We start from the raw sequence: 22,493 nt of genomic DNA on the forward strand, positions 1-22,493 counted from the left end.
TTGCACTGAAATTCAATAAAACTGCTCTTAGTGTTCTGCAATTCTCATGATTGTCGAAAAAATATTTCGACAATTTTCACGCATATACCCAGAGCGACTGATGTACACAGCAAGAAGGATTTCCAGCAGAAATCAGCGACAAGGACAGAAGGGAAGACAACACTGCTGGACTAGCAATTAAACATTTAATATTTGTTCTGACACTTCTGAAAGCATGAGACGAATATTAACTATATTAATGCTCAGTTGTTAGTCTAGCGATGTGTCATCTTCCCTTCTGTTGTTGTAAGTGATCTATGCTGGAAACCCTTCTTGCTTTACGCAACCAACGAGCTATGGTAAACACTATTCTCGACTCCTGAACTTGTGCAAAGTGGCTAGCTTTGCATCACCCATCAGCCTGAATTGTCAACTGATCACATTTGGGGACACATTCATTTTTGTATGATGTGGTGTCCAGCAGAATGGCTCACTGGAGTAGCAGGCGTTCTGCCCATTGGCTTGGCCAATCAGCATCCAAAGTGACTGCTCAAGAATTCCGTTCTTGGAAAAACAGCGACAAAGTGCAGAACAGAGACAACTCACTCACCCGCACGATGGCCCCGCAGCCACGACGCTGGTGAAGATTGTGCGGTCCTGTTGCCGTAGCATGCTCACAATAATACTAGACATGGCCGGGAAGTGGAGCCCTGGACAGAACAACAGACCAGGTCTGGCAAATCACAGCATAGGTACGCTGCCATGAGTGCAACTCTGAATTCAACTCTGAACTTTCGAGGAACTTCAGGCAAGAAGTAGCGGGATTGAATCCCGGCCACGGCAGCCGCATTTTAATGGGGCCGAAATCCAAAAAGCCTATGTCCTGTGCATTGGAGGCACATTAAAGATCCCCTGGTGGTCAAAATTAATCCGGAGTTCCCCACTATGGCACGCCTCATAGCCAAATCGTGGTTTTGGCATGTAAGACCCCAGAATTCAATTCAAATCAAATCAGGAAATTCCAGTTTGAACATTGGTCATAGTGTAAGATATATATACTCTTCACGTTTAGCAGGCACGTCGTCACGAATGCCATCATGAGCGCGTCCAGATAATGTCCTTTCATGTGGCCCTTAAACAGATTGATGTTTGCAGCGCCATCAGGTGAGGAATTGGCACAACATACCAGAGTGAAAATTAGAACGAAAAGAAATGGTTTCATCACCATGACAACTGGCAGACCGTCTTTATTGTGCACAGGACTGGTGTAAATGTCTCTGCCTTGTCAGTGGCCGGAGCACTGTTGTCGTCTGGGCGTGGTGCTAACATGGTGTGACGGCTTCGTGAGTGGCAATATGGGATGGAGGTGCTAATGGTTATTAGCGGGACGCACTTGTATAGCGCGCAAAAAGTATGTCTCTTTCAAAGCTCCTAAAAGGGACTTCTTTCGGTGACTTTGCACAAAATCGTGTGCTGATGATGAGTATTTTATTCACTGCACTTAAGAAAGGCGTACAGAAAACAACGCCAGAAAAGAAGACATTTCGCATAGAAAATCACTGCCACCTCTCACGTGACAGACATATGATCGGAAAGTAATCTCGTGCCGCCTTTTCGAAATGGGGAACATTCTCAGGCCTTCCTGCAAGGTGTGCTGTTCACACCGTGACCTTGGTCCAGTTACGTGGCCCCCTCTATATATGACGTCATAGACCCATGTGACAGCCCATAGATGCCAGCCATTGGCCCATTGTACATGACCATGAGTTACTCCCAAGCAGAAAGTTGCGCACACATGCAAGCCCCCCCCCCCCATCTTCAGTAAATGGGAAGGCAGCAGTTAACGCATCCTGCATGTCCTGACACCGCTGCTTTGTCACTCTCCGGCACCTTTATCAGACGCAAACCTCCTATAGGTGCCCAAATTTACAAGTGCACTGCCGAAAGAAGAAAAAGCAAGAAGTAAGCAACAGACAGCGCATTGCTATCAGCCCCACCCCAGCTGAGAGGAAACATTGTGTTGAGGAGGAATGGGGAAAGCAAACACTCCTTCTAACTCTGTTATTATCAGTTTTTTTTTCTAATTTGGCAGGGACATATATACTGAAAGGCATCGTCCTCGCTTCACTTCGATTACAGTTTTGAAGAAAAGGTGTTCGCAGGGACCATTTAAGAAGATGTGAAAGACAGGAATAGAAGCAATGTGGGTGTGAAAAACAGGTTAATACGTGAAGGTAACAGCTGGTTGAACAGTCTGTGAAGCATGTCAAATAAAGAATGTGATTATCACTCACGTTTATATTGTGCTTAGTGTTACTTAGTGTTATTGTGCTTAGTGTTATATTGTGCTTAGTGTTATTGTGCTTAGTACACTGATAGAAGATTCCTAAAGAACGAACATAAAGGAACGAGAAATGGACGTACGTGGTGCAATTGTAATTCTCACTGTCGGTGACCATGTGCTATGCATACGTGACAGACAGTTCAGAGAAATCAATGTCCTACATCTCAGCATTCAGGTGTGCACTGTGGCGGTACCGTTTCTGTAGTCACGTAGCTTTCAGCATTCCTTCTGACCAATTCCTTTCTTAAACAGTGTCAAGTTTCTCACAAGCTCTGCTTTTCATGTTAGGCACAGCAACGTCGTAATTTCAACGCCATGGTGGTGGTCGACTTGCCCTGGAATGCGCCGAGCAGGATGCGGTTGAGCAGCAGGGCCCCCCGGCTCCAAGCGACGCACTCAGGCGTGTACAGCGTGAGCAGGGACCAGCCCAGGGCTGCGCCCAGCATCACCTTGTCCCCGCCCCACATGTCACCCAGGTAGCCGCCCAGCACCTGGGTCAGGGCGTAGCCCCAGAAGAAGCAGCACAGCACGGTGCCCTGCGCGCAGCAGACGGAAAGGAGGGCATTGTTGACCTCTCTATGTGCATTCGCAGAAGAAATGAAAGTACAACTGAAAGCTGGGAAAGTTGGCATTGATTCACTTTTGAACCACAGCACATACAAAAAGACACAGGCAGATCGTTTGATTACTCAGATATTTTCTTAATATAGTGTACTGCGGTGCGAGGACCTCTGCCAAGTGAGGCAGTGAAGAGTGGCACAGGTTTTTTTAAAGCATTATTTCGAGGAGGGTTGCCTCACGGCATAGAAAAAAAAAAGTGAAACAGCTTATAAATATGAATGCAAATCTGAATCACGTGGGAAGTCCAGTAAGGCTTTGTAATTAGAGCCATCTTGACTCCACTAGAATGCTGGAAAATAAAGCTGCAATGGCCCACGCCAATTTGACCATGTGCATTTTGTTTTCCATGAATTTGAGTGCATGCACTGCCTTTTCCTGCATTGGTCATGCACATGAGGCCAGCATGTGCATCATGCTAGGATTTGACACAAGCACTGTTTGCATCCTAGAAAAAAAAATGCTTGCAAGAGCCATCGAAGACGATTGTCAAAGTCGACAATGACTTTTTCTTGCTATCCTGCAGCGTTTCTCATGTCTTCCTGCACATTACCTCTTTTTTTTTGTTTCTTGCTTGCTCTGTTGCTGTTCATTCCATCTTCCCAATTCGATCATGTTTCAACATCTGCACCTTGGAAATGAAGTGTATGTGATACACTGCCATTTTTCTGCCTGACTTTTGTCGAACGGTTTATGTAAGACTGGCACTCAGGCCATCTGACTGTACTCTGCTATGACCATTCCGTGCTTTGTTCAAATATTTTTTTCATATTCTTCGCAGTTTCATGTATGAAGTACAGTACGTCTGTTGTTCTAATACGGAATGTGCAAACACAGCGCTGACTCTCGACATGTCTGACTGCATGCTTTTCCATTCCTCCGTGCAGCATTATTCATTGCTGTCAAACTGTACTTAGGGTAGCTGGGCTTTCTCAAGCTCTTCCTGAGAAACTTTCTTTCCCAACTCCCTACTTTTCTTTCGAAGCTGAAGTTTGATTTGATTTTGACCACGGGGCCTTCCTGGGGCTTGACGACGATCAGCCTCGTGTCTATGCTGCAGTATCCTTTCCTTTTCCTCTGCATTCATGGTGGCTTCACATATGTGCGAGCCTTCTTCATCTCTTCTATTGTACCGGACCCGTTTTAGCAGCATAGCTATGTGGATGTGCTGTTCTGGCACGACTTCTTTCTTATTTTTTCTCCAAGCTATCCCTCGGGCAGGGTTAATTGGAGATCGCAGGGAGAGGCCTTCGTCCTGCAGTGGATATAGATATAGGCTGATGATGATGATGATCCCTCGGGAGTGAGCGCGCGTCTTATAATCGGTACATCAGAAGTGACGAAGAGCATGCATCTGGTGAGCGCAGGTGGTGCGATAACAGGCGTCGTTACACACGCACAAAGCTGTGATCTTGGGCAACGTCACACTCCGTGCAAGAAGGGTTTGGTGGTTTCCCTCCTCAGTTCCATGTGAGATCACTACTCGTACGTCTAAGCTGAGAGAAGCAGCTAAAGAAAGTTACCACTTGAAAAAAGGATAGGAGTTTTTCGTGGTCTTGAAAATGGCATTTTGATACCCCAAGAGTTTTCAAAGACCACTACGAGGTGCCTATCTCCTGGGTCGGCAACAACACGCTGCTTCCCTTAGTTGTCCGTAGTTGGGCCTCTCCTGGCCCGTGTGTCACTCACCGAGGTGGTCTTGGTCCAGCCGTACTCGGTGCTGATCTTGGTGACCGTGATGGGCATGGCCATGCGTGCTGCGTACAGGTACATGCAGCCCATGAACAGCATTGACATCCACTGCAGCTTCTGGCGGCTGCATAAAAACAACAACAGGAATGCAAGGAAACGATGAACAAAGGGTTGAAGAAGCCGTACCGAGATTTTCACAACACAAAATCCGGACTCCCGATTTGACCTTGCTGAGGTGCAGTGTGACCGTATTTATAGAGGGACACTTCAGACAAATGCTACATCACTTTGGAGTGGTACCGTACTGCTATTACAGGACCCCATTTTCACTCATTTGGTGCACTGATTAGTATAATTTGATTGATTAATAGTGGAAAGATTGATTAATGCCGGAAAAAGTGATGGCTGATCGAACTTCCATTCTTATAACTCTCAATCAATCAAAGCACAATTTATTCTGAAGTACAGTGGTGAAATGGACGCCAGGGCAGAAAGCTGGTTTAAGCAGCTTGACTAGGTCCTAGAACGAAATAAGAATACTCAGAATGAATATTACGAATTGGAACACATACAAATTTGGTCAAAGGAAATGTGCATGAAAGAGTGTTTTCTTATAGCTGACAGCGTATAATGATCAGTGTCGGTGTACCAATTTAATATAAAGGCCCAAATGTGTTGTAACATCTGCAAATTATCGTCTACTACATGGAAGCCTCTGCCCCAGTACGTTAGTGAGATGTCACGAATTTCAAAATATTTTTTTTGCATTCCAGCAGTGTTGGCACCAAGAAAAGCTCTTGAAGCTTATAGGCTAGGTCTTAATTTTTTTAATGAAGTGTAATTAGTCTTTACCAACCAGCGATTACCCAGATCAATGGATGCTCCAAGAAATCCATGACATCTTTGCGAACCGGTGCGGAAATTTGACGATCTAGCTTTCATTTTTATGCCAATTCTGGCTTATAAATCCTCCCCTAGTGGTAAGAGTGGACGCGTAGCTATTACAGAAGCTTAATTTACTAATACAGCGAGTGTCGTTATTCCTGTTCAGTTCATTGTTAAGAATGTCCATACAGACCTTTCGGGAAATCCCTACTTGCCTCTACACAAGGCAAGCATTTACTTAAATGGAGTACATTGTTGAGATTTTACCGGGTGAGATAACGTTGTGCAAAAACTGCGAAGGCGCATTTTAATCCTGTCCCATTGGAATCTCTTCAGAATATTGTGCTGCCCGTTTCCCCTCTAGCTTCCGATTATTCACGCTACTCCAATGCAACATGCTTAAAATGATGTGCAAGCTGGAATTTTTAATTGAGCTGCCGTGATATCTTTCACCTTTTTCTCTTCCATAAATTGTATAATCATGCATCTCAGTGCAATAACTTTTTCGAACCACCGGCCCTCAAGTATGTTCCACTTGGAAGGATCATTCGTGAAAACTTTGTGAAACAAATTGCTTATCACACATTGTATTTTGCCTATTCACCCATACCTCCAGTCCAAATTAACTGAATAACCTACTACACGCACAGCAACTGAATTGGACTTCAATAAAATTCAACACCTATTGCGGGTCACAAGTTTAGCCTATGTGATGTGGAGATGTTTTGTTAATACTTGCATTAATTTGCCTTTATTTATACTGTTATCTCGATGTTTACAATAGACGAGTAGCAAAAACTACAATCATCATGCTTTCTTCATTTGTTGTTGTTTATGTTGTAGGAGTGAACTATTCCTCCAGCGGATATGTCCCCCCCCCCCCCCTCCCTTTTTTTTATATAAGACCCTACCATAAAGGACTATAGAATTATTCTTAAAAAAACATAAAAATAAAAACAGACGCCCTCCTAGTGAAGCAGTTTTCTCTGGCTGTCGCAAAGCAGACAAAGCAGTTCACGTCCATGTAGTCCATTCCACTGAGTTTCCTACAAAAATTTTTAGAGAGGAAACAATATGGTCCATGCAGCCGATCGCTTTTTTTTTTTTTTTTTTTTTGCGAGCGATGCTACATGATCTAAACCAAAAATGTTATCATTCAGCAAAGTTTGAGGCCAAACAAAGCAGCAGTAAGCGAGAAATTTTTAAGTTGTCAAAAATAAAAAGACAATACAAACCACCGCACGAAACCAAAACCAAATATATGGCCTGGTTTCGGTTCCGAAAGAAACCAAAAATAAGGTAAGGAAAATGCGACGCACACGATTTACTGGTTTGCCGTGAGAACGTTAACTAGTTCACACACTTAAAGAACTGTGTTTACACAGCAGTTTACCGTGGATGTGGAAGATATATGTAAAACAATTTGACGCTTCCGCTCCGAAAGATCAATGAACCGAAAGAGTTGTAGCCTAAACCGTCAACACTAATCTATATAACACATTATACAAGTCTGCAGATCTAGAAGCCAATACTGTTTATCTCGTGCTATAGGCTGTTGCTAAATCGACTCGTTATATAAGTGTAATGGCAGTGAACCGCGCATTTACGTAAGTCTAAGAGCATCGCGCACTATTGAAGCCCGTAGGCTGAATGAAACAGCGGCGTCCAAAGTACGATCGCGCAACACTTACTGCGTCCAGTAGTTGCTGATGCCGGATTCCAAGGCGACATAGCTGTTCTGGTATATGGCCATCGCGGCAGCCTGAATACGATCGCGAAGCGAACTAAATGCCTGCGTACTCGACTAGAATCGAAGCAATACAACGCGCTTTTTCTTCTTCACCGGCGGGGCCATCTTGAAAAGATCGGGTTGCCACCTAGGAACGAGTGCGGCAAGCTGCCAGCAGACAGCTCCGCACGTCGTCTGCTATCGGTCGAGTTTTTTTTTTTCTTTTTTCCTTTTTCACGCATTGCAATATATTTCGTCTCTTAATACCTCCTTTTGTTTTATCAAATAGAGTACAACCAATCTTAAAGAGTTGTCTAGCGCTTTTATGTTATCAACAGAAGCCGCTGCCGTTGTTTTTGTTTGGCATGCTCGCCGAATATGAGCAAGACGCCAAGCCGTACGACGTCTTCCTCGAGCTTCCACGAGATGGCGCGAGGCGTAGAAGTCATTTGGCGGGAGTTTTGTGATCAGCTGATCCCAAATAACTGGGCGCTCTTCTAAACTTAGAGGTGGTGTCCGGGCCCTCGCAGGGGTGTGCGCGGAGTGCTGTGTGGGTCATGGAAGAGGACGCGGCCACGATACCGCTTGCGCCGCTGGAGCCGATTAATCTCGTGGTCATCGGCAAAGATGGGACGGGAAAAACAGGCAAGTTTCGTGCACTAGCGAGCGCGCACGCGCACTTATACGCACGCGCACTTGCGCGATCACGTTGTTTGCTATTCCAAAAGCCAGCAGGTCTACGCGTACGGAAGGTATTTTCTTCCGCCTACATGGGGGGCTTGGCCGTGCGTTCGCGGAGTTGGAACGCATTAAATCGCGTTTCTTTTTTTCTTCCCACCTACTCGCTGGAATGTCGCAACTGTCGCCATCTTGCGGGGCATGTCTCGAGCGCGTCACAGCGTGGCACGCGTATTTAGAGAGACGCGATAATTGCTTACGACTCCTTTGAAATTTTTATTTTCATGTCCTCGCTTAACGAAGTCAGCTTAACTGAAAACTTGATTGCCAACTTGCGTGCGCTTGTGGTGTAAAGATGACGGTGTACGCGCTGTTCGAACAATTGTGCTCTGCAGAGCGCTAGCTGCGCGTGGTAACATTTCCATGCGTGAAATAACTTCGTGTTTGAAACTTGCGCAAACGCGCCAGCGCAAGCTGGGATGAGGACAACGCGAAAGTAAATCTCGAAGTGGTGTTAATAACAGTGTATATAAATCCACTATATTGATGAGTCCAATTCATCACCATCATCAAAGTGCTTTAACGCGACTCCGATGCTGCCTATTCCTATGTTGCCCGAACTAGAAGCTGAGGCTCTGGGCTTCATTTCATTGATTTCATGGCTTTATTTATTTATTTATTTATTTATTTACTTATCTATAAATAGATAAATACAATTGTGGACGGCACATAACGTTGCAACAGTTGTAAACAGGCGCGGATCCAGGGGGGATGTCCGGATGTCCTGACCCCCCCCCCCCCCCCCCCCCCTCAGATTTCTGCATCGCCCCCTCGCTGACAGGGGGTTGCCCTGTCGCAAAAAAAAAAAAAAAAAAAATATGGCCACCAGCATTCTTCAAATGTATTTTTCGCGAGTACCAGTGGTATCAGCCATGTAGAAGTAAAGCTAGCTCGCTCACAAGCTTAGTTGTATTCCGTAGGAGTGTGGTGTCGCGAAGTTGCCGTAGTTATTTTTTCTCATGAACACCTTGGACCTCCTGGTGCCTGCCGTGCCTTACTCGTCCCGTCGGTGGCGTCGAATGAACGAGGGGACGTCCCTTTTGCCGAACACGCCGAGGTCCGCTCGAGCGCCTTCGCGCCTGATTAACTTAGTTTCCCCTCGGGGTGTCAACGGTTACCTCAATGGCTGTCATCGGTTCCGCGACCAACCTGCTTAATGAAAGAGATCTCTTGCTGGAGTGTTCATATATAAATAATAACAACTAACAGCTAAACTAAGAACTACGCATAGGCAACTTTTCTTTAACTGTAGCACTCATTGTGATCACAGTTACACGTTGACAATATCCAGTACGAGCACAGTGCCGTTCGTACGCTACAAGTTTTTCATTGTAACTTCGCAGTTTTATTGTCGTACATTAAGCATAGGAGGCTCAAGCCCGCCGGATACGTTTATCTGAGTGGGCGTTCTCGCGGAGCGGGGCGAAGCCTCGAGCCGCGGCTGCGAAGTGGGGGATCGTGACGTCAGCGGCCAACGCCAGCGCGCGGGCCTAGGATGACGTCGCGTGGTTAGAGAAAAAATGTCACAGTTTCGCCCTAAGGGCGAAGCAATGAATGCGATAGCAACACAGCAATGTCATACGAAGTAAGGTGAGCGGCTTTGGTAGCAACAACACGCAGAACTGTTGTCGACGCCATCGGCGTTTTGCCCGCGTTAGCTCAAAATGCGTGCGGCGTTGGTGACTGTTGCTGGAGCCTCTGATATAAATAGGCACTTGGTGCCGCAGCTAAACGTCGCCTCCCTTCCCTCCCCCTCCCCCACGGCCTCTCGCGCGTCCGAAGAAGGCGCGTTTGCTCTACATATATGGTGATTGTAAAGGAGGAAAGAGACGCCTACTTCTGCAGCCCTTAAGCAAGCACGGCGCGGAACGCGCGTTTGTTCTCCGCCGTGCGTTCACTCCCCGTGAAAGAGCGCGTCCCTCGCGCCCTTTCACTCGCACATACAGCGTTCGGCGCGCGGCGACGATTTCATCTCCAAATGACGTCATACGGAACCTCACGGCGACGGCGACGGCGACGCCGACGGCAGAAATCTGCTTTTGAGTGTCCATATAATTGCTATCGCAATAAAATGTCACAGTTTCGCCCTAAGGGCGAAGCAATGAATGCGATAGCAACACAGCAATGTCATACGAAGTAAGGTGAGCGGCTTTGGTAGCAACAACACGCAGAACTGTTGTCGACGCCATCGGCGTTTTGCCCGCGTTAGCTCAAAATGCGTGCGGCGTTGGTGACTGTTGCTGGAGCCTCTGATATAAATAGGCACTTGGTGCCGCAGCTAAACGTCGCCTCCCTTCCCTCCCCCTCCCCCACGGCCTCTCGCGCGTCCGAAGAAGGCGCGTTTGCTCTACATATATGGTGATTGTAAAGGAGGAAAGAGACGCCTACTTCTGCAGCCCTTAAGCAAGCACGGCGCGGAACGCGCGTTTGTTCTCCGCCGTGCGTTCACTCCCCGTGAAAGAGCGCGTCCCTCGCGCCCTTTCACTCGCACATACAGCGTTCGGCGCGCGGCGACGATTTCATCTCCAAATGACGTCATACGGAACCTCACGGCGACGGCGACGGCGACGGCGACGCCGACGGCAGAAATCTGCTTTTGAGTGTCCATATAATTGCTATCGCAATAAAATGGGAGCAGATGCGCGCCTTGTGTAAAAGGATGACGTCGCGTGGGAAACAAAACATGAAGACGCTGGCTCGCGCTCTCGCCTACTACGCCACATCGTTATTATTGCGATAGCAATTATATGGACACTCAAAAGCAGATTTGTGCCGTCGGCGTCGCCGTCGCCGTCGCCGTGAGGTTCCGTATGACGTCAATGGAGATGAAATCGTCGCCGCGCGCCGAACGCTGTATGTGCGAGTGAAAGGGCGCGAGGGACGCGCGCTTTCACGGGGAGTGAGCGCACGGCGGAGAACAAACGTGCGTTCTGCGCCGTGCTCCCTTAAGGGCTGCAGAAGTAGGCGTCTCTTTCCTCCTTTACAATCACCATATATGTAGAGCAAACGCGCCTTCTTCCGACGCGCTAGAGGCCGTGGGAGAGGGGGGGGAGGGGGAGGGAAGGGAGGCGACGTTTAGCTGCGGCACCAAGTACCTATTTATATCAGAGGCTCCGGCAACAGTCACCAACGCCGCACGCATTTTGAGCGAACGCGGGCAAAACGCCGACGGCGTCGACAACAGTTCTGCGTGTTGCCGGTGCTGCTGCATGTCCAAGTTTATACAGCTGATAAAGCTAATATCATTATTCCGTATAGCTCTCTACAAATTTGCTATCGCAATTGATGCTTCGCCTTTCAGGTGAAACTGCGACAACTTTTTATTGCGATAGCAATTATATGGACAGTCCAAAGCAGATTTCTGCCGTCGGCGTCGCCGTCGCCGTTGCCGTCGCCGTCGCCGTTGCCGTCGCCGTCGCCGTGAGGTTCCGTATGACGTCAACGGCGATGAAATCGTCGCCGCGCTCCGGACGCTGTATGTGCGAGTGAAAGGGCGCGAGGGACGCGCGCTTTCACTTTTCGCTCCCACTTACCCCTCCCCGTTGGCGCTGAGCCGTGCTCCCTCAAGGGCTGCAGAAGATAGCGCCAACCTTTCCCTTTCCCTCAAGAACCACTTATCATCATCATCATCGGGGAGCGAACGCACGTCGGACAGCAAACGCGCGTTCTGCACCGTGCTCCCTGAAGGGCTGCAGAAATAGGCGTCTCTTTCCTCCTTTACAATCACCATATATGTAGAGCAAACGCGCCTTCTTCCGACGCGCGAAAGGCGGGGGGGGGGGGGGGGGGGAAGGGAGGCGACGTTTAGCTGCGGCACCAAGTGCGTATTTATGTACAAACGTTGTGAGGCGAGAAGGTGGTAAAGACTTCCGACGCAACTCGACGAGTGTCCCGTTCTGATGTCGAAAACCGAGCCGCCCCCAGAGGCTCCGGCAACAGTCACCAACGCCGCACGCGTTTTGTGTGAACGCGGACATAATGCCGACGGCGTCGACAACAGTTCTGCGTGTTGCCGGTGCTGCTGCATGTCCAAGTTTATACAGCTGATGAAGCTACTATCATTACTCCGTATAGCTCTCTACAAATTTGCTATCGCAATTGATGCTTCGCCTTTCGGGTGAAACTGCGACAACTTTTTCTTATAGGTGGCGTCTTGAGTCTTCATACGCGGCGATTCGCATATCGTAAACAACCAGCGTAGTGGTTGCTGCGTTGGAGCGGAGCGTTACGCCCGTATTCAAGAACGTTCCTCTAGTGAACACAACACTACGACTCAATAGAGAAGATGGCACCGCCATCCCTCCACAGAAGTGGTCACTGAGCTTCATGATCATTCACGGGAATTCATGAGAATTGTCGCGTCTTTATTCTCGATTATTCTGCGCAGTACGACAATTGAAATTTGGAGTCTGATATCTCGGAGCACGGACACGCTAGAATAATTCTTCCGACTGATACTGTGTAGAAACTCGACTGTCTCTAAGTTTTGAATACAAACATACCCACTTACTGCAGTCAACAAAAAAAATTGTTGAATTTTAGTTAATTGGGCTGCTCACAGCAATAATTATCATCTCACTTTGTGCCCCCCTAGCCACATAACTTATTTGCACAAGTGGTCTTCGCGTGCCTCCCAGTGCCTAACTTTAAGAAAACCATAAAGCTTAGTTTTGTACACCCTGTATTATCAGGCGCAGCCGCCAAGCACATGGCTGTATTGGGTAACGTCCTTTTCCTATAAGCTCGGAGAAACCGATACCTGGCTTCGCTACAGGTCTTCTTCCTCTTCCTGGGGTTTTACGTGCCAAAACCAGTTCTGATTATGAGGCATGCCTTAGTGGAAGGCTCCGGATTAATTTTGACCACCTGGGGTTGTTTAACCTGCCCTGCAACGCAAGAACACGGGCGTTTTTGCATTTCGCCTCCATCGAAATGCGGCCGCCGCGGCCGGGATTTGATCCTGCGATCTCTTGCGCAAGGCCTGAGCTGACTGAGACACCACAGAGGGCTACAGGTGTTGCTTCAGCCGTATAAAATGCGGGTTTATCGTGAGGAAAAACGGTAAATTTCGGTAAATAAGAAAGGCTACTATCATCATCATCATCATCATCATCATCATTGACAGAAGCTGACCCCCCCCTCAGAAAAAACCTGGATCCGCCCCTGGTTGTAAATGCTTTAGTGCTCCATTAAAAAAAAAAGTACTATATGCGTCGACATTGTAATTACCTTCCTACATCTATTAATGTGCTTTTGTATAATTCAATGTTTTTTTCTTTGGTTCAGTGCGGAATTCTTGTCTGGGGAACGACTTCAGCAGAGAACATGCATAAACTGACAATATTGTAAAAAAGAGCAATACGCCTTGTCTCCCATTCACCATATCTCTGCCACACCGCTCCTTTGTTTTCAAAGCTTAGAGCTATAAAAATTGAAACCTTGTACAGGTATAGGCTTTGCCGCTTATATAGAATTGGAAAAGTTAGGAATGATGACACATTAACAAAACTGGCAACCTTACAGCAGCATAATTCTTTTTACAAATTACGTCAACTAGAACCTTGGAATGTTAACTGGAGCAGAACTAACTACGGCGACCAAATGCTACAGTTTTGTTTGCCGACACTGTTAAATCGAATACACGTAGAAAATGGTCGCAATATATCTATTCTACCTTTAAAAAAGCTACGCGATATATTGGTGTGATATTTGCTGTCGCAGTGAGTTCATGTTATTCTTCTTTTTCTTTGTTTCATCACTGTGCCTTTTTTTCTCTCTTAAATCTGTACGAAATGTTTCCACGATACGTTTGTTTATTATTTCTGACCGTGGTTGTTCTTTCCTTCAATATGCAGGTTATATATTATGTATAACATCTACTTCTCTTTAACCGCTGTGAAGCTGTCCTGTGTATGAGGTGGCCAGGTTCCCCTCAAGCTGCTACTTGCAGCTTTTTGCCTGGTCATTCTCGCAACCTTTTCGGTGTTGCATAATAATAAATTCAAATTCAATTCAAAATACATGGATTACATACGGGAAAGTGGCGTGAAAGAGTGAGACTCATATACGTAGCTCGCGCACCGACGTCATAGCTTGGAATTGTGTGCCCGCGATCGGGCCGTCAAGCTCGGCTTGCCGGTCCCTACGTGGGACTAGCCGGGTGGCGCGGGGTGTCCCCTGCGTCTTCTCTGGACCTCAATAAAGTTATTTCACTCACTCACTCATAGCGATCGACCATTGCGATTAACAACCGAACGCCGGCAGACCCCCGCTGAAGGTGTACTGAAGGTGCCAGTTGGCGTCGTGCAAGCATTTTTCGATTCAAGATCGTTATCTGCGTAGTAATAGGGTGCTCCAACCGCACTAACAGTAAAGTGAAGGGGAAGTACCCAGTGAACGCAAACCTTTTTAAAAAAGCCTGCCAGGTATATTAGGCCGCGGAAGATAGGGTGCCTCGATGCCAGAACGGCGGCGCTGGCATCGAGGCACCCTAGTGGAAGACCATCGCGAGCGCCCCCTAAGCGCAAGACGACGCAGTTTGTGGCTGGTGCGGATTAGGCGTGCTTATTTTGAACGCAGCGAGCCACCATGCGCGTCTGTGGAGCACATTTCGTAACAGGTATGCTCGTAGGTTAAGCGCCTCTGAAAACTATGTAGTCATTTGCAACACTGGAAAGTGCGCGTGTCTCCGCTTGCCACTCCAGATGTGTTCATCCGCGCTGCGTCGACTGCTGAATTCGCGGTACACGACGTGCATGCACAAAGGTTCTCACGTTTCACGTACAGGGGCGGATCCAGGTTTTTTCTGAGGGGGGGGGGGGGGGGGTCAGGTTCTGTCAATGATGATGATGATAGTAGCCTTTCATATTTACCGAAATTCACCGTTTCTACTCACGATAAACCCGCGTTTTATACGGCTAGAGCAACACCTGTAGCCTGCCGTGGTGGCTCAGTCAGTTCAGGCGTTGCGCTGCTGAGCAGGAGATCGCGGGATCGAATCCCGGCCGCGGCGGCCGCATTTCGATGGAGGCGAAATGCAAAAACGCCCGTGTGCTTGCGTTGTAGTGCACGTTAAAGAACCACAGGTGGTCAAAAGTAATCCGGAGCCTTCCACTACGGCGTGCCTCCTAACCAGAACTGGTTTTGGCGCGTAAAACCCGAGAAAGAGGAAGAAGACCTGTAGCGAAGCCAGGTATCGGTTTCTCCGAGCTTATGGGACGAGGACGTTACTCAATACAGGCTTGGTGGCTGTGCCTGATAATACAGAGTGTTCAAAACTAAGCTTTATGCTTTTCTTAAAAATAGGCACTGGGAGGCACGCGAAGACCACCTGTGCAAATAAGTTATGTGTCCAGGGAGGCACAAAGTGAGTTGATAATTATCGCTGTGAGCAGCCCTATTAACTAAAATTGAACAATGATTTTTTGTCGACTGCAGTAAGTGGGTATGTTTGTATTGAAAACTTAGAGGCAGTCGTGTTTCTAAACAGTATCAGTCGGAAGAATTATTCTGGCGTCGTTCTAATTATTCAAGAATTATTTCAATTGTACTGCGCAGAGTTATCGAGTCGACGCGAGAGCGGTTTATGCTTTGCGTTGCTGTGGAAGGGAGGCATTTTTAACATTTTTAGGGAATTAATTGACATCTTGATGGGTGAAGTGTTGTCATGAGATTTGTGCATGACAACACCAAACTTAAAGCGGCAGTATGAAATATTCGTTAGCATAGCTAAAAAGGTTTCTGCTGTTGATGGTGCAGTTGTTGGTCTTGATTTCAATAAAACTGGCTTGACCTGGGTGTTTGACCTCAACCCGAAGGTGCCCCCACCTCAAAAGGTGCTTGGGGCGCCACATGGGAAATGAGCGCCATGGGAGCGGAACAGACACCACTTGATTTCCGTGCTCACGTTGGTTTCGACGGGAATTCAGGGCGCAGGCTCCTTTCCCAAGCGTATCACCCCTGAAGGAAGCCGAACGCCAGGCCGGGGTACGCTTGTACCCTTTTGAACCAGTGGGTGCCCGGCGGCGGTGGGAATCGAACCCACAGCCTCCCGCAGCCGAGGCGGGCGTTCTACCACTAGGCCACGGCTGCGGTACTTGGGAATCAGCAGTCACTTTACGTGCGTAGTTCAGGCAAGGACCATGCCCGGTCGTCTAGTCACCTTTACGCACGCTCACTGCCCTCTGGCTTCTCCGCTCGCGCCATTATCTCGGCATGGCAGCTGCCGCCATCTTCACAGGCTTCGCGGTCGCGTGTTCCGACAGCGGTAACGGGTTCCTCGATGTTCTTTGTTTTTTTTTTTCGCCAGCCGTTATAGGAAGGGGGACAGTTATTATCTTTGCCAATGCCTCCGCCCCTTTTTCAGACTAAACGCCGCACGCAACAGCCGCGTCACATCAGGGAGGAGCTTTTAAAATTTGGAGTTGGATATCTCGGAGCACAGACATGCTAGAAGAATTCCTCCAAGTGAAACTGTGTAGAAACACGACTGCCTCTAACTTTTGAATACAAGCATACACACTTACTGCAGTCAATAAAAAGTTAATTATTAAATTTTAGTTAATTCGCCGCTGACAGCGATAATTATCATCTCACTTTGTGTCCCCCTGGCCACATATAGCTTACTTGCGCAGGTTGTCTTCACGTGCCTCCCAGTGCCTAATTTTAAGAAAACCATAAAGCTTAATTTTGAACACCCGGTATATCTAGCCTGTATTGTTTCCTAAATAAAATTTGGCATGATCAGCTGCAGGTTCGTTATAAATGCGTAAGCACGGGTCCGTGTTTGGAGTAGTGTTGGGACACCTTGATTTCCTTAAGGAGATTCTTTGTCTTCGGCTGAGACACCATCGTTTGCGTTGGAGCTCCAACGCGGCAACCACTACGCTGGTTGTTTACGATATGCGAAACACCGCGTATGAAGACTCACAACGCCACCTAAAGAACGATGTGGCGTAGTAGCCGAGAGCGCGAGCCAGCGTCTTCATGTTTTGTTTCCCACGCGACGTCATCCTTTTACACAAGGCGCGCATCTGCTCCCGTTTCTCTAACCACGTGACGCCATCCTAGACCCGCGCGCTGGCGTTGGCCGCTGACGTCACGCTCCCCCACTTCGCAGCCGCTGCTCGAGGCTTCGCCCCGCTCCGCGAGAATGCCCACTCAGATAAACGGATCCGGCGACTTTGAGGATCCTATGCTTAATGTACGACAATAAAACTGCGAAGTTACAATGAAAAACTTGTAGCGTACGAATGGTACTGTGCTCGTACTGGATATTGTCAACGTGTAACTGTGATCACAATGAGTGCTACAGTTAAAAAAGTTGCCTATGCGTAGTTCTTAGTTTAGCTGTTGTTATTATTTATATCTGAACACTTCAGCAAGGGATCTCTTTCATTAAGCAGGTTGATCGCGGAACCGATGACAGCCAATGAGGCAACCGATGACACCCCAAGGGGGAATAAGTTGATCAGGCACGCGAAGGCGCTCGCGCGGACATCGCCGTGCTTGGCAAAAGGGACGTCCTCTTGTTCATTGGACGCCAACGACGAAACGAGTAAGGCATGGCCGGCGCCAGGAGATCCAAGGTGTTCATGAGAAAAAATAACCATGGCAACTTCACGACACCGCACCCCTACGGAATACAACTAAGCTTGTGAGCGAGCTATAGCTTTACTTCTACATGGCTGATATCACTGGTGCTCGCGAAAAATACTTTTGAAGAATGCTGGTGGCCATATTTTTTGTAACAGGGCCATTCCCCTGTCAGCGAGGGGGCGATGCAGAAATCTGAGGGGGGGGGGGGGGGGGTCAGGACATCCGGACATCCCCCCTGGATCCGCGCCTGGTCACGTATCGCTGTACTGTGTCATGTACCAAGCAAAAAACAAAACTCTATAATCCCACCAATGATCAGGCAGTTACACCCGGAACTACATTCCGCTGCGCAAGGATATATTGCCTGCGTGCGCCTCGTATACCTTCGGCAGCGCTGCAAACGACTTGTGAGATGGGAGCAAGCTATAGAATGGCTTGATTTTGATACAACTCAAGGTACACTTTTGACATACTTGCAGGGAGACGGTCGAAACTTTTCGAGGATACTTGTTAAGGAGGAGGTTACAACCCTTCGATTGTGCTACAGTGCCAACCAACCCCGAAAGTTCCTTGCGTCACGAACACCGGGAAGAAGCGAAGAAGCGCACGGCCGGCCGCGACAGAGGCGCTTGTAGAGAATGCGGAGAGAGCCGTGTATCCATGCGGAGTCTGCTCCGTTGATCGATTATGAAACAGATGGTGACCTGACATATCCCTCATTAATGGGCTCATAAATTTTGGAATTCAAGTTTAGAATTCAAGAAAGGCTTTTGACCCCACCACTTGATGGTTATGATATTCCAGTGATTTGTAGGGGTTCTCATGTGTTCGAGGGTAACTAACGGTCGAAGCTGGCCGAAAACGCAAGGCGGCTAACGATGTCTTTTGTGAGCTATGTCGTGGAAGGCGCTGACATCGGCAGTCGTGTCCGCTCGCAATATCAACGTGTGCGGATCAATCTACCAGAGCCGCATTTTTTCCCCTCGCATAGCGTGAACGCGTCGATCCGAACAGCTGCGAGTAATAATAACTCGGCATGAAAGATACTGCTTACTCAAATTTGACGGCCTTCTGAGTGAAAGGCTGGGAAGTTCATGTCGTGTTACCATTGCTACTTTATTACTGTCGTTGCAGTAATAAACATGGCCGCCGCACAAACGAGCTGGCAGATCTGACGTCATATGCAACCGTTGGGTGCATTCAAGCGCCTCTACAACGAAATGATCTGTATAAAGAAAGAATAATTAATTATCCCGATTCTAATGTGAGCGGTACGTGCGCTGCGCGACCATTACAACGAAGTGATCTGTATAACGAATTATTTCGGGTGCCCCAAGTGCTTCGTTATAAAGGCGTATACGTTCGACTGTATGTTTACTATAGTAGAATACAACTTGAAAAAACAGCAGTTGGCAACAAAGGCACACGGAGCGCGCGGGGTTGTGTTACTGCGCCAGCCAATCGCAGAAGCAAACAAAATCGTCGTCATGCGACCTTTTCAAAATGGCGTCGTAGTCGATACGACTTGTCGTACTCGTACGTTCCACTATAGTAGACGAGTGAAAACATATAAAATTACGCGATTACAATTTTATTTTTGTGTTTACCGCCTTATTTAGGTAACGGAAAGTTTGAAGTACGAACTATTTGCAGCCTAGCGGAGGAACAGTGGCTGGCGGTTATGAGGACGTGGGCGGGGCTTCATTGCAGGCTTAAGTTGTATCCGACTATAAGTCTACGTATGTGGCTATGGGGTTCTGCAGCTGAGCAAGAGGTCACTGGTTCGATTCCCTATTGTTGCAGCTACATTACCATGGTGCACTGAACGATGGCAGCACCGGAGTTCCCTGTATATTTTCTAAGAAGTTCTGTGTTAACATTGCAGTGGCAAGCGCGCTGCTGTCTAACTCGAAAAAGAATTTATTCAATTTCTTTAGGTGCGCTAGCCGATCACGTTCGCTCGTTGTCATGACGTCCCGGTGGAGACGAACTACTTTTGGAGCGCGCATGCACACAGCGTAGGTGCGGTGCGGTCTTGTATAGACGGAGCTTATAACGAATTCCTATGCTGTCCCCGAGTATGGAAATTAAAATCGGAAGAAGAAAATCAAAAGGTTGTGCTTTAGCTAAAAGACATGTTAGCGAACTTGATATTACAACTGCGCAGTTAGAAAAGTTTGTTGACAAGTGGGTTCCATTTTTTTGTCTGAATTCAAATTTTCTCCTTCGCGACGCATTAGCTCTCGATCGCACCTGTTGTTGTTCTGGTTGTTACCTTTTAAATATTGCATGTAACCACGAGGGGGGATCGAGCAAGGTTCGCCGCGGAAATAACACGAAATATCTGGATGGTAAATAATACCAATTAAAAAAAAACGTAACATAAATAATGGCAAAGTAAACAGGCCGAGTTTTGATAGAGCCGCAAGGGGAAATAAAGCACAAAAAATTGTGTTCATAATTTGTAAAAAAAAAAAAAATCACCGAGGATACTCGCTAATGCGAAATTTGAGCGCAGCTCTAAACGTATTTTCGTTTCGCGATATATTGGCTGGCGCGGACAGTCTGTCTCGTGCGGCACGGTGCAAACGGAGTTGGGCGCGATTCACAGTATAGCCTCCGCAGACGGACCTCCGCTCATGCAGCGCTTTGTTCGCGCTTGCCGCATGCATGCCATCGGTGAACAGACGACGGCGTGCTCCTCTGTCACCATCTCGTATGATCTCGTAGTCGTCGCAAGTCATTGCAAGTCTGTCACCATATCGTATGATGTCGTCGTCGCAAGTCTCGCGCGGCACCGCGCTTTTCTTCTCCCGCGGCACTGCGCGTTCGCTTTCATCTTTCGCTGTGCTCGTTCGCTCGCTTACGCCGAGGAACAACGCGGACGCTCGCTGTAGGAACGCTCTAAAATATCCGGCAGAACATCTCACGATGGCTGTCGACATAACATGAATAGCTATCGAGCAACGTATACCGGCAGACCATATTCCTTAGTATAACGTTTAATTTAACACGTGTAGTGGTAATTTTTGAGACGTTTAATTGTTGCTTCGGCTACATGCCAAAAATACTGCGATATGCGCTCGCCTGTCGAGGTCGCCCATGAGCATTTCATTTAATGTATTTCTGAAAGTGGCCAAGAACAGCTCTACGCCTTAGTATTGGTGCACTTGTGTGTTACGCAAAGAACAGAAAAAAAACAACAACAACAACAAACAAAACAGAAAACCTCGAAGAACAGTGGTAAAATGCAACAAAAAACTGAATTACATCAATGACGGAAGTCAGATAATGAGCAAATACAAGCGCCGAAAATATAAAGATCATCAAGAGATATCAGCATGGAGGCATTACGACGACACATGTATATGGCGCCAACGCAGTGACGTTGGAATGACGAAGGCGCATGGCGACGAGTGAGATATCGACCCTTAAATTATGACTATGGCATAGCGATGATAATGACACGAGGATGGCTGTACGACGACGACAGCGTATTATACCAGAGTCCTTCCATGGAAGGACTCTGGTATAACTAACGCCGACAGCACATAACGACTGGGCCAGAGTAGAAGGCATGCCGACGACAGCAACTGAGTGTTCCTGACGCGCTGTGCTCCATTCATGCTGCTAAATGTGGAACGGTAGAGGGAAAACGTGGGCAGTATGTGGCTAAATGGTGACTGGTATACTAACGAATGGGATGAATCTGCGTCACCAAGTCCACGAACCGCTACTACACGACTGCCTACGTTGTCGGCCCTTCGCAATACACGGCTTTAGTCGAGATAAAAAAAATCAACATCATCATCATCGTCAACAACAACAGCAACAACAACAGCAAAAGAACTTAATCAGACATTGCCAACAATATTTGTGGTTGGTGAAAGGGTTTCTATGTAGGAACCTCAAATTCCACCATGTTGGTGTTTTGGTCCAATCAGAGAGGCCGTAGGAGCCCTGCGAGCCAATCGGAGACGGCAAGATGGGGGAATTTGACACTGTACGTATGGCGCGGAATTGGACAATGTCCGGCATAGCGTCCAAGATGTCTAGCTGTCTCGCATGTGAACATTGACAGTTGTATAGTTAATCGAAAGAGCGTCGCTGCGTTCGCATATCGTGCCCAGGCAGTCCATCGACAACGCCAATCTGTTGACACCACGGGTAATTCGTGCTGCCCTATCCCAAACAGTCCATGGAGCCAGAGCTCCCTCCACCTCCGCCGCCATCTTTCGTCACTCGCCTCTTTTCCCACGTAGACCACGATCTGCGCCTACTTCCTAAAAACGTGGGGGGGGGGGGGGGGGGGGGGGGGAAGGAAGTTTATTTGCGCGGACGCGATTTACGATCGTCGAAGTCCCCGCGCGCGAAGTCCCAGTATATTATAGCGTGTGCAGAGCAAGCAAACACGGGGCTCAGCGTGGCGAAGAACGCGAAGAGTTGACAGGCGTTTACGTAAATGCCGAGTGCGTGCTATCTTTGGTTGTGCCAACGCAGCTTCTAGCTCTTCTTCATTTCCCGGTTTCCCGCGGCTCTTCGTCTCTTCAATGGTCTTCCATTGTCGGTGCTGCCCCCTGGTGATGGCATGCGCGGGCCTGTATACAACGAGGCACGGGAATGCTGCGCGTGCGCAGAACAGACTCCGGAAAACGTGTGCCGTCTGGAAACCTGACGTGCACACGGCTGTCGAGGGGACGGTGCTGTCGCAGCACGTGTGTGTGTGCGTGTGTGTGTGTGTGTTATCTTACGGGGCGAGGGTGCGGATATTTGACGGCCCGCAGCCGTCGCCTCGGGTTTCAAAGTGCGGGGGGGACGCGCGATGGAAATAGCCGTGGTGCCTGCAGCACTGTCTTTTATGTTTAGCTGAATCGTGGAGGAGGCATTTCGCAGTGTGACACATACGGCACA

General features: G+C 48.0%; 2 protein-coding genes across 2 annotated transcripts in view; one reads left to right on the plus strand and one right to left on the minus strand.

The window, feature by feature from the left end:
• The window catches only part of LOC119464473 (solute carrier family 17 member 9-like), a 38,573-nt gene extending 31,184 nt beyond the window's left edge, over window positions 1-7,389 (minus strand). The window contains exons 1-4 of the mRNA XM_037725464.2: window positions 7,210-7,389; window positions 4,631-4,757; window positions 2,658-2,859; window positions 590-689 (exon numbers count right to left, since the gene is read on the minus strand). Of these exons, the coding sequence (XP_037581392.1) occupies window positions 590-689; window positions 2,658-2,859; window positions 4,631-4,757; window positions 7,210-7,271 (491 nt within the window). The 5' untranslated portion in view covers window positions 7,272-7,389. The remainder of the gene's footprint in view (window positions 1-589; window positions 690-2,657; window positions 2,860-4,630; window positions 4,758-7,209) is intronic.
• Window positions 7,390-7,719: 330 nt separating this feature from the next.
• LOC119464475 (ras-related and estrogen-regulated growth inhibitor) overlaps window positions 7,720-22,493 on the plus strand; it is a 39,883-nt gene continuing 25,109 nt past the window's right edge. Inside the window, exon 1 of the mRNA XM_049656413.1 lies at window positions 7,720-7,892. Within this exon, the coding sequence (XP_049512370.1) occupies window positions 7,805-7,892 (88 nt within the window). The 5' untranslated portion in view covers window positions 7,720-7,804. The remainder of the gene's footprint in view (window positions 7,893-22,493) is intronic.

The sequence above is a fragment of the Dermacentor silvarum genome, chromosome 9, assembly GCF_013339745.2.
Source record: "Dermacentor silvarum isolate Dsil-2018 chromosome 9, BIME_Dsil_1.4, whole genome shotgun sequence".
NCBI classification, from domain to species: Eukaryota; Metazoa; Arthropoda; class Arachnida; order Ixodida; family Ixodidae; genus Dermacentor; species Dermacentor silvarum.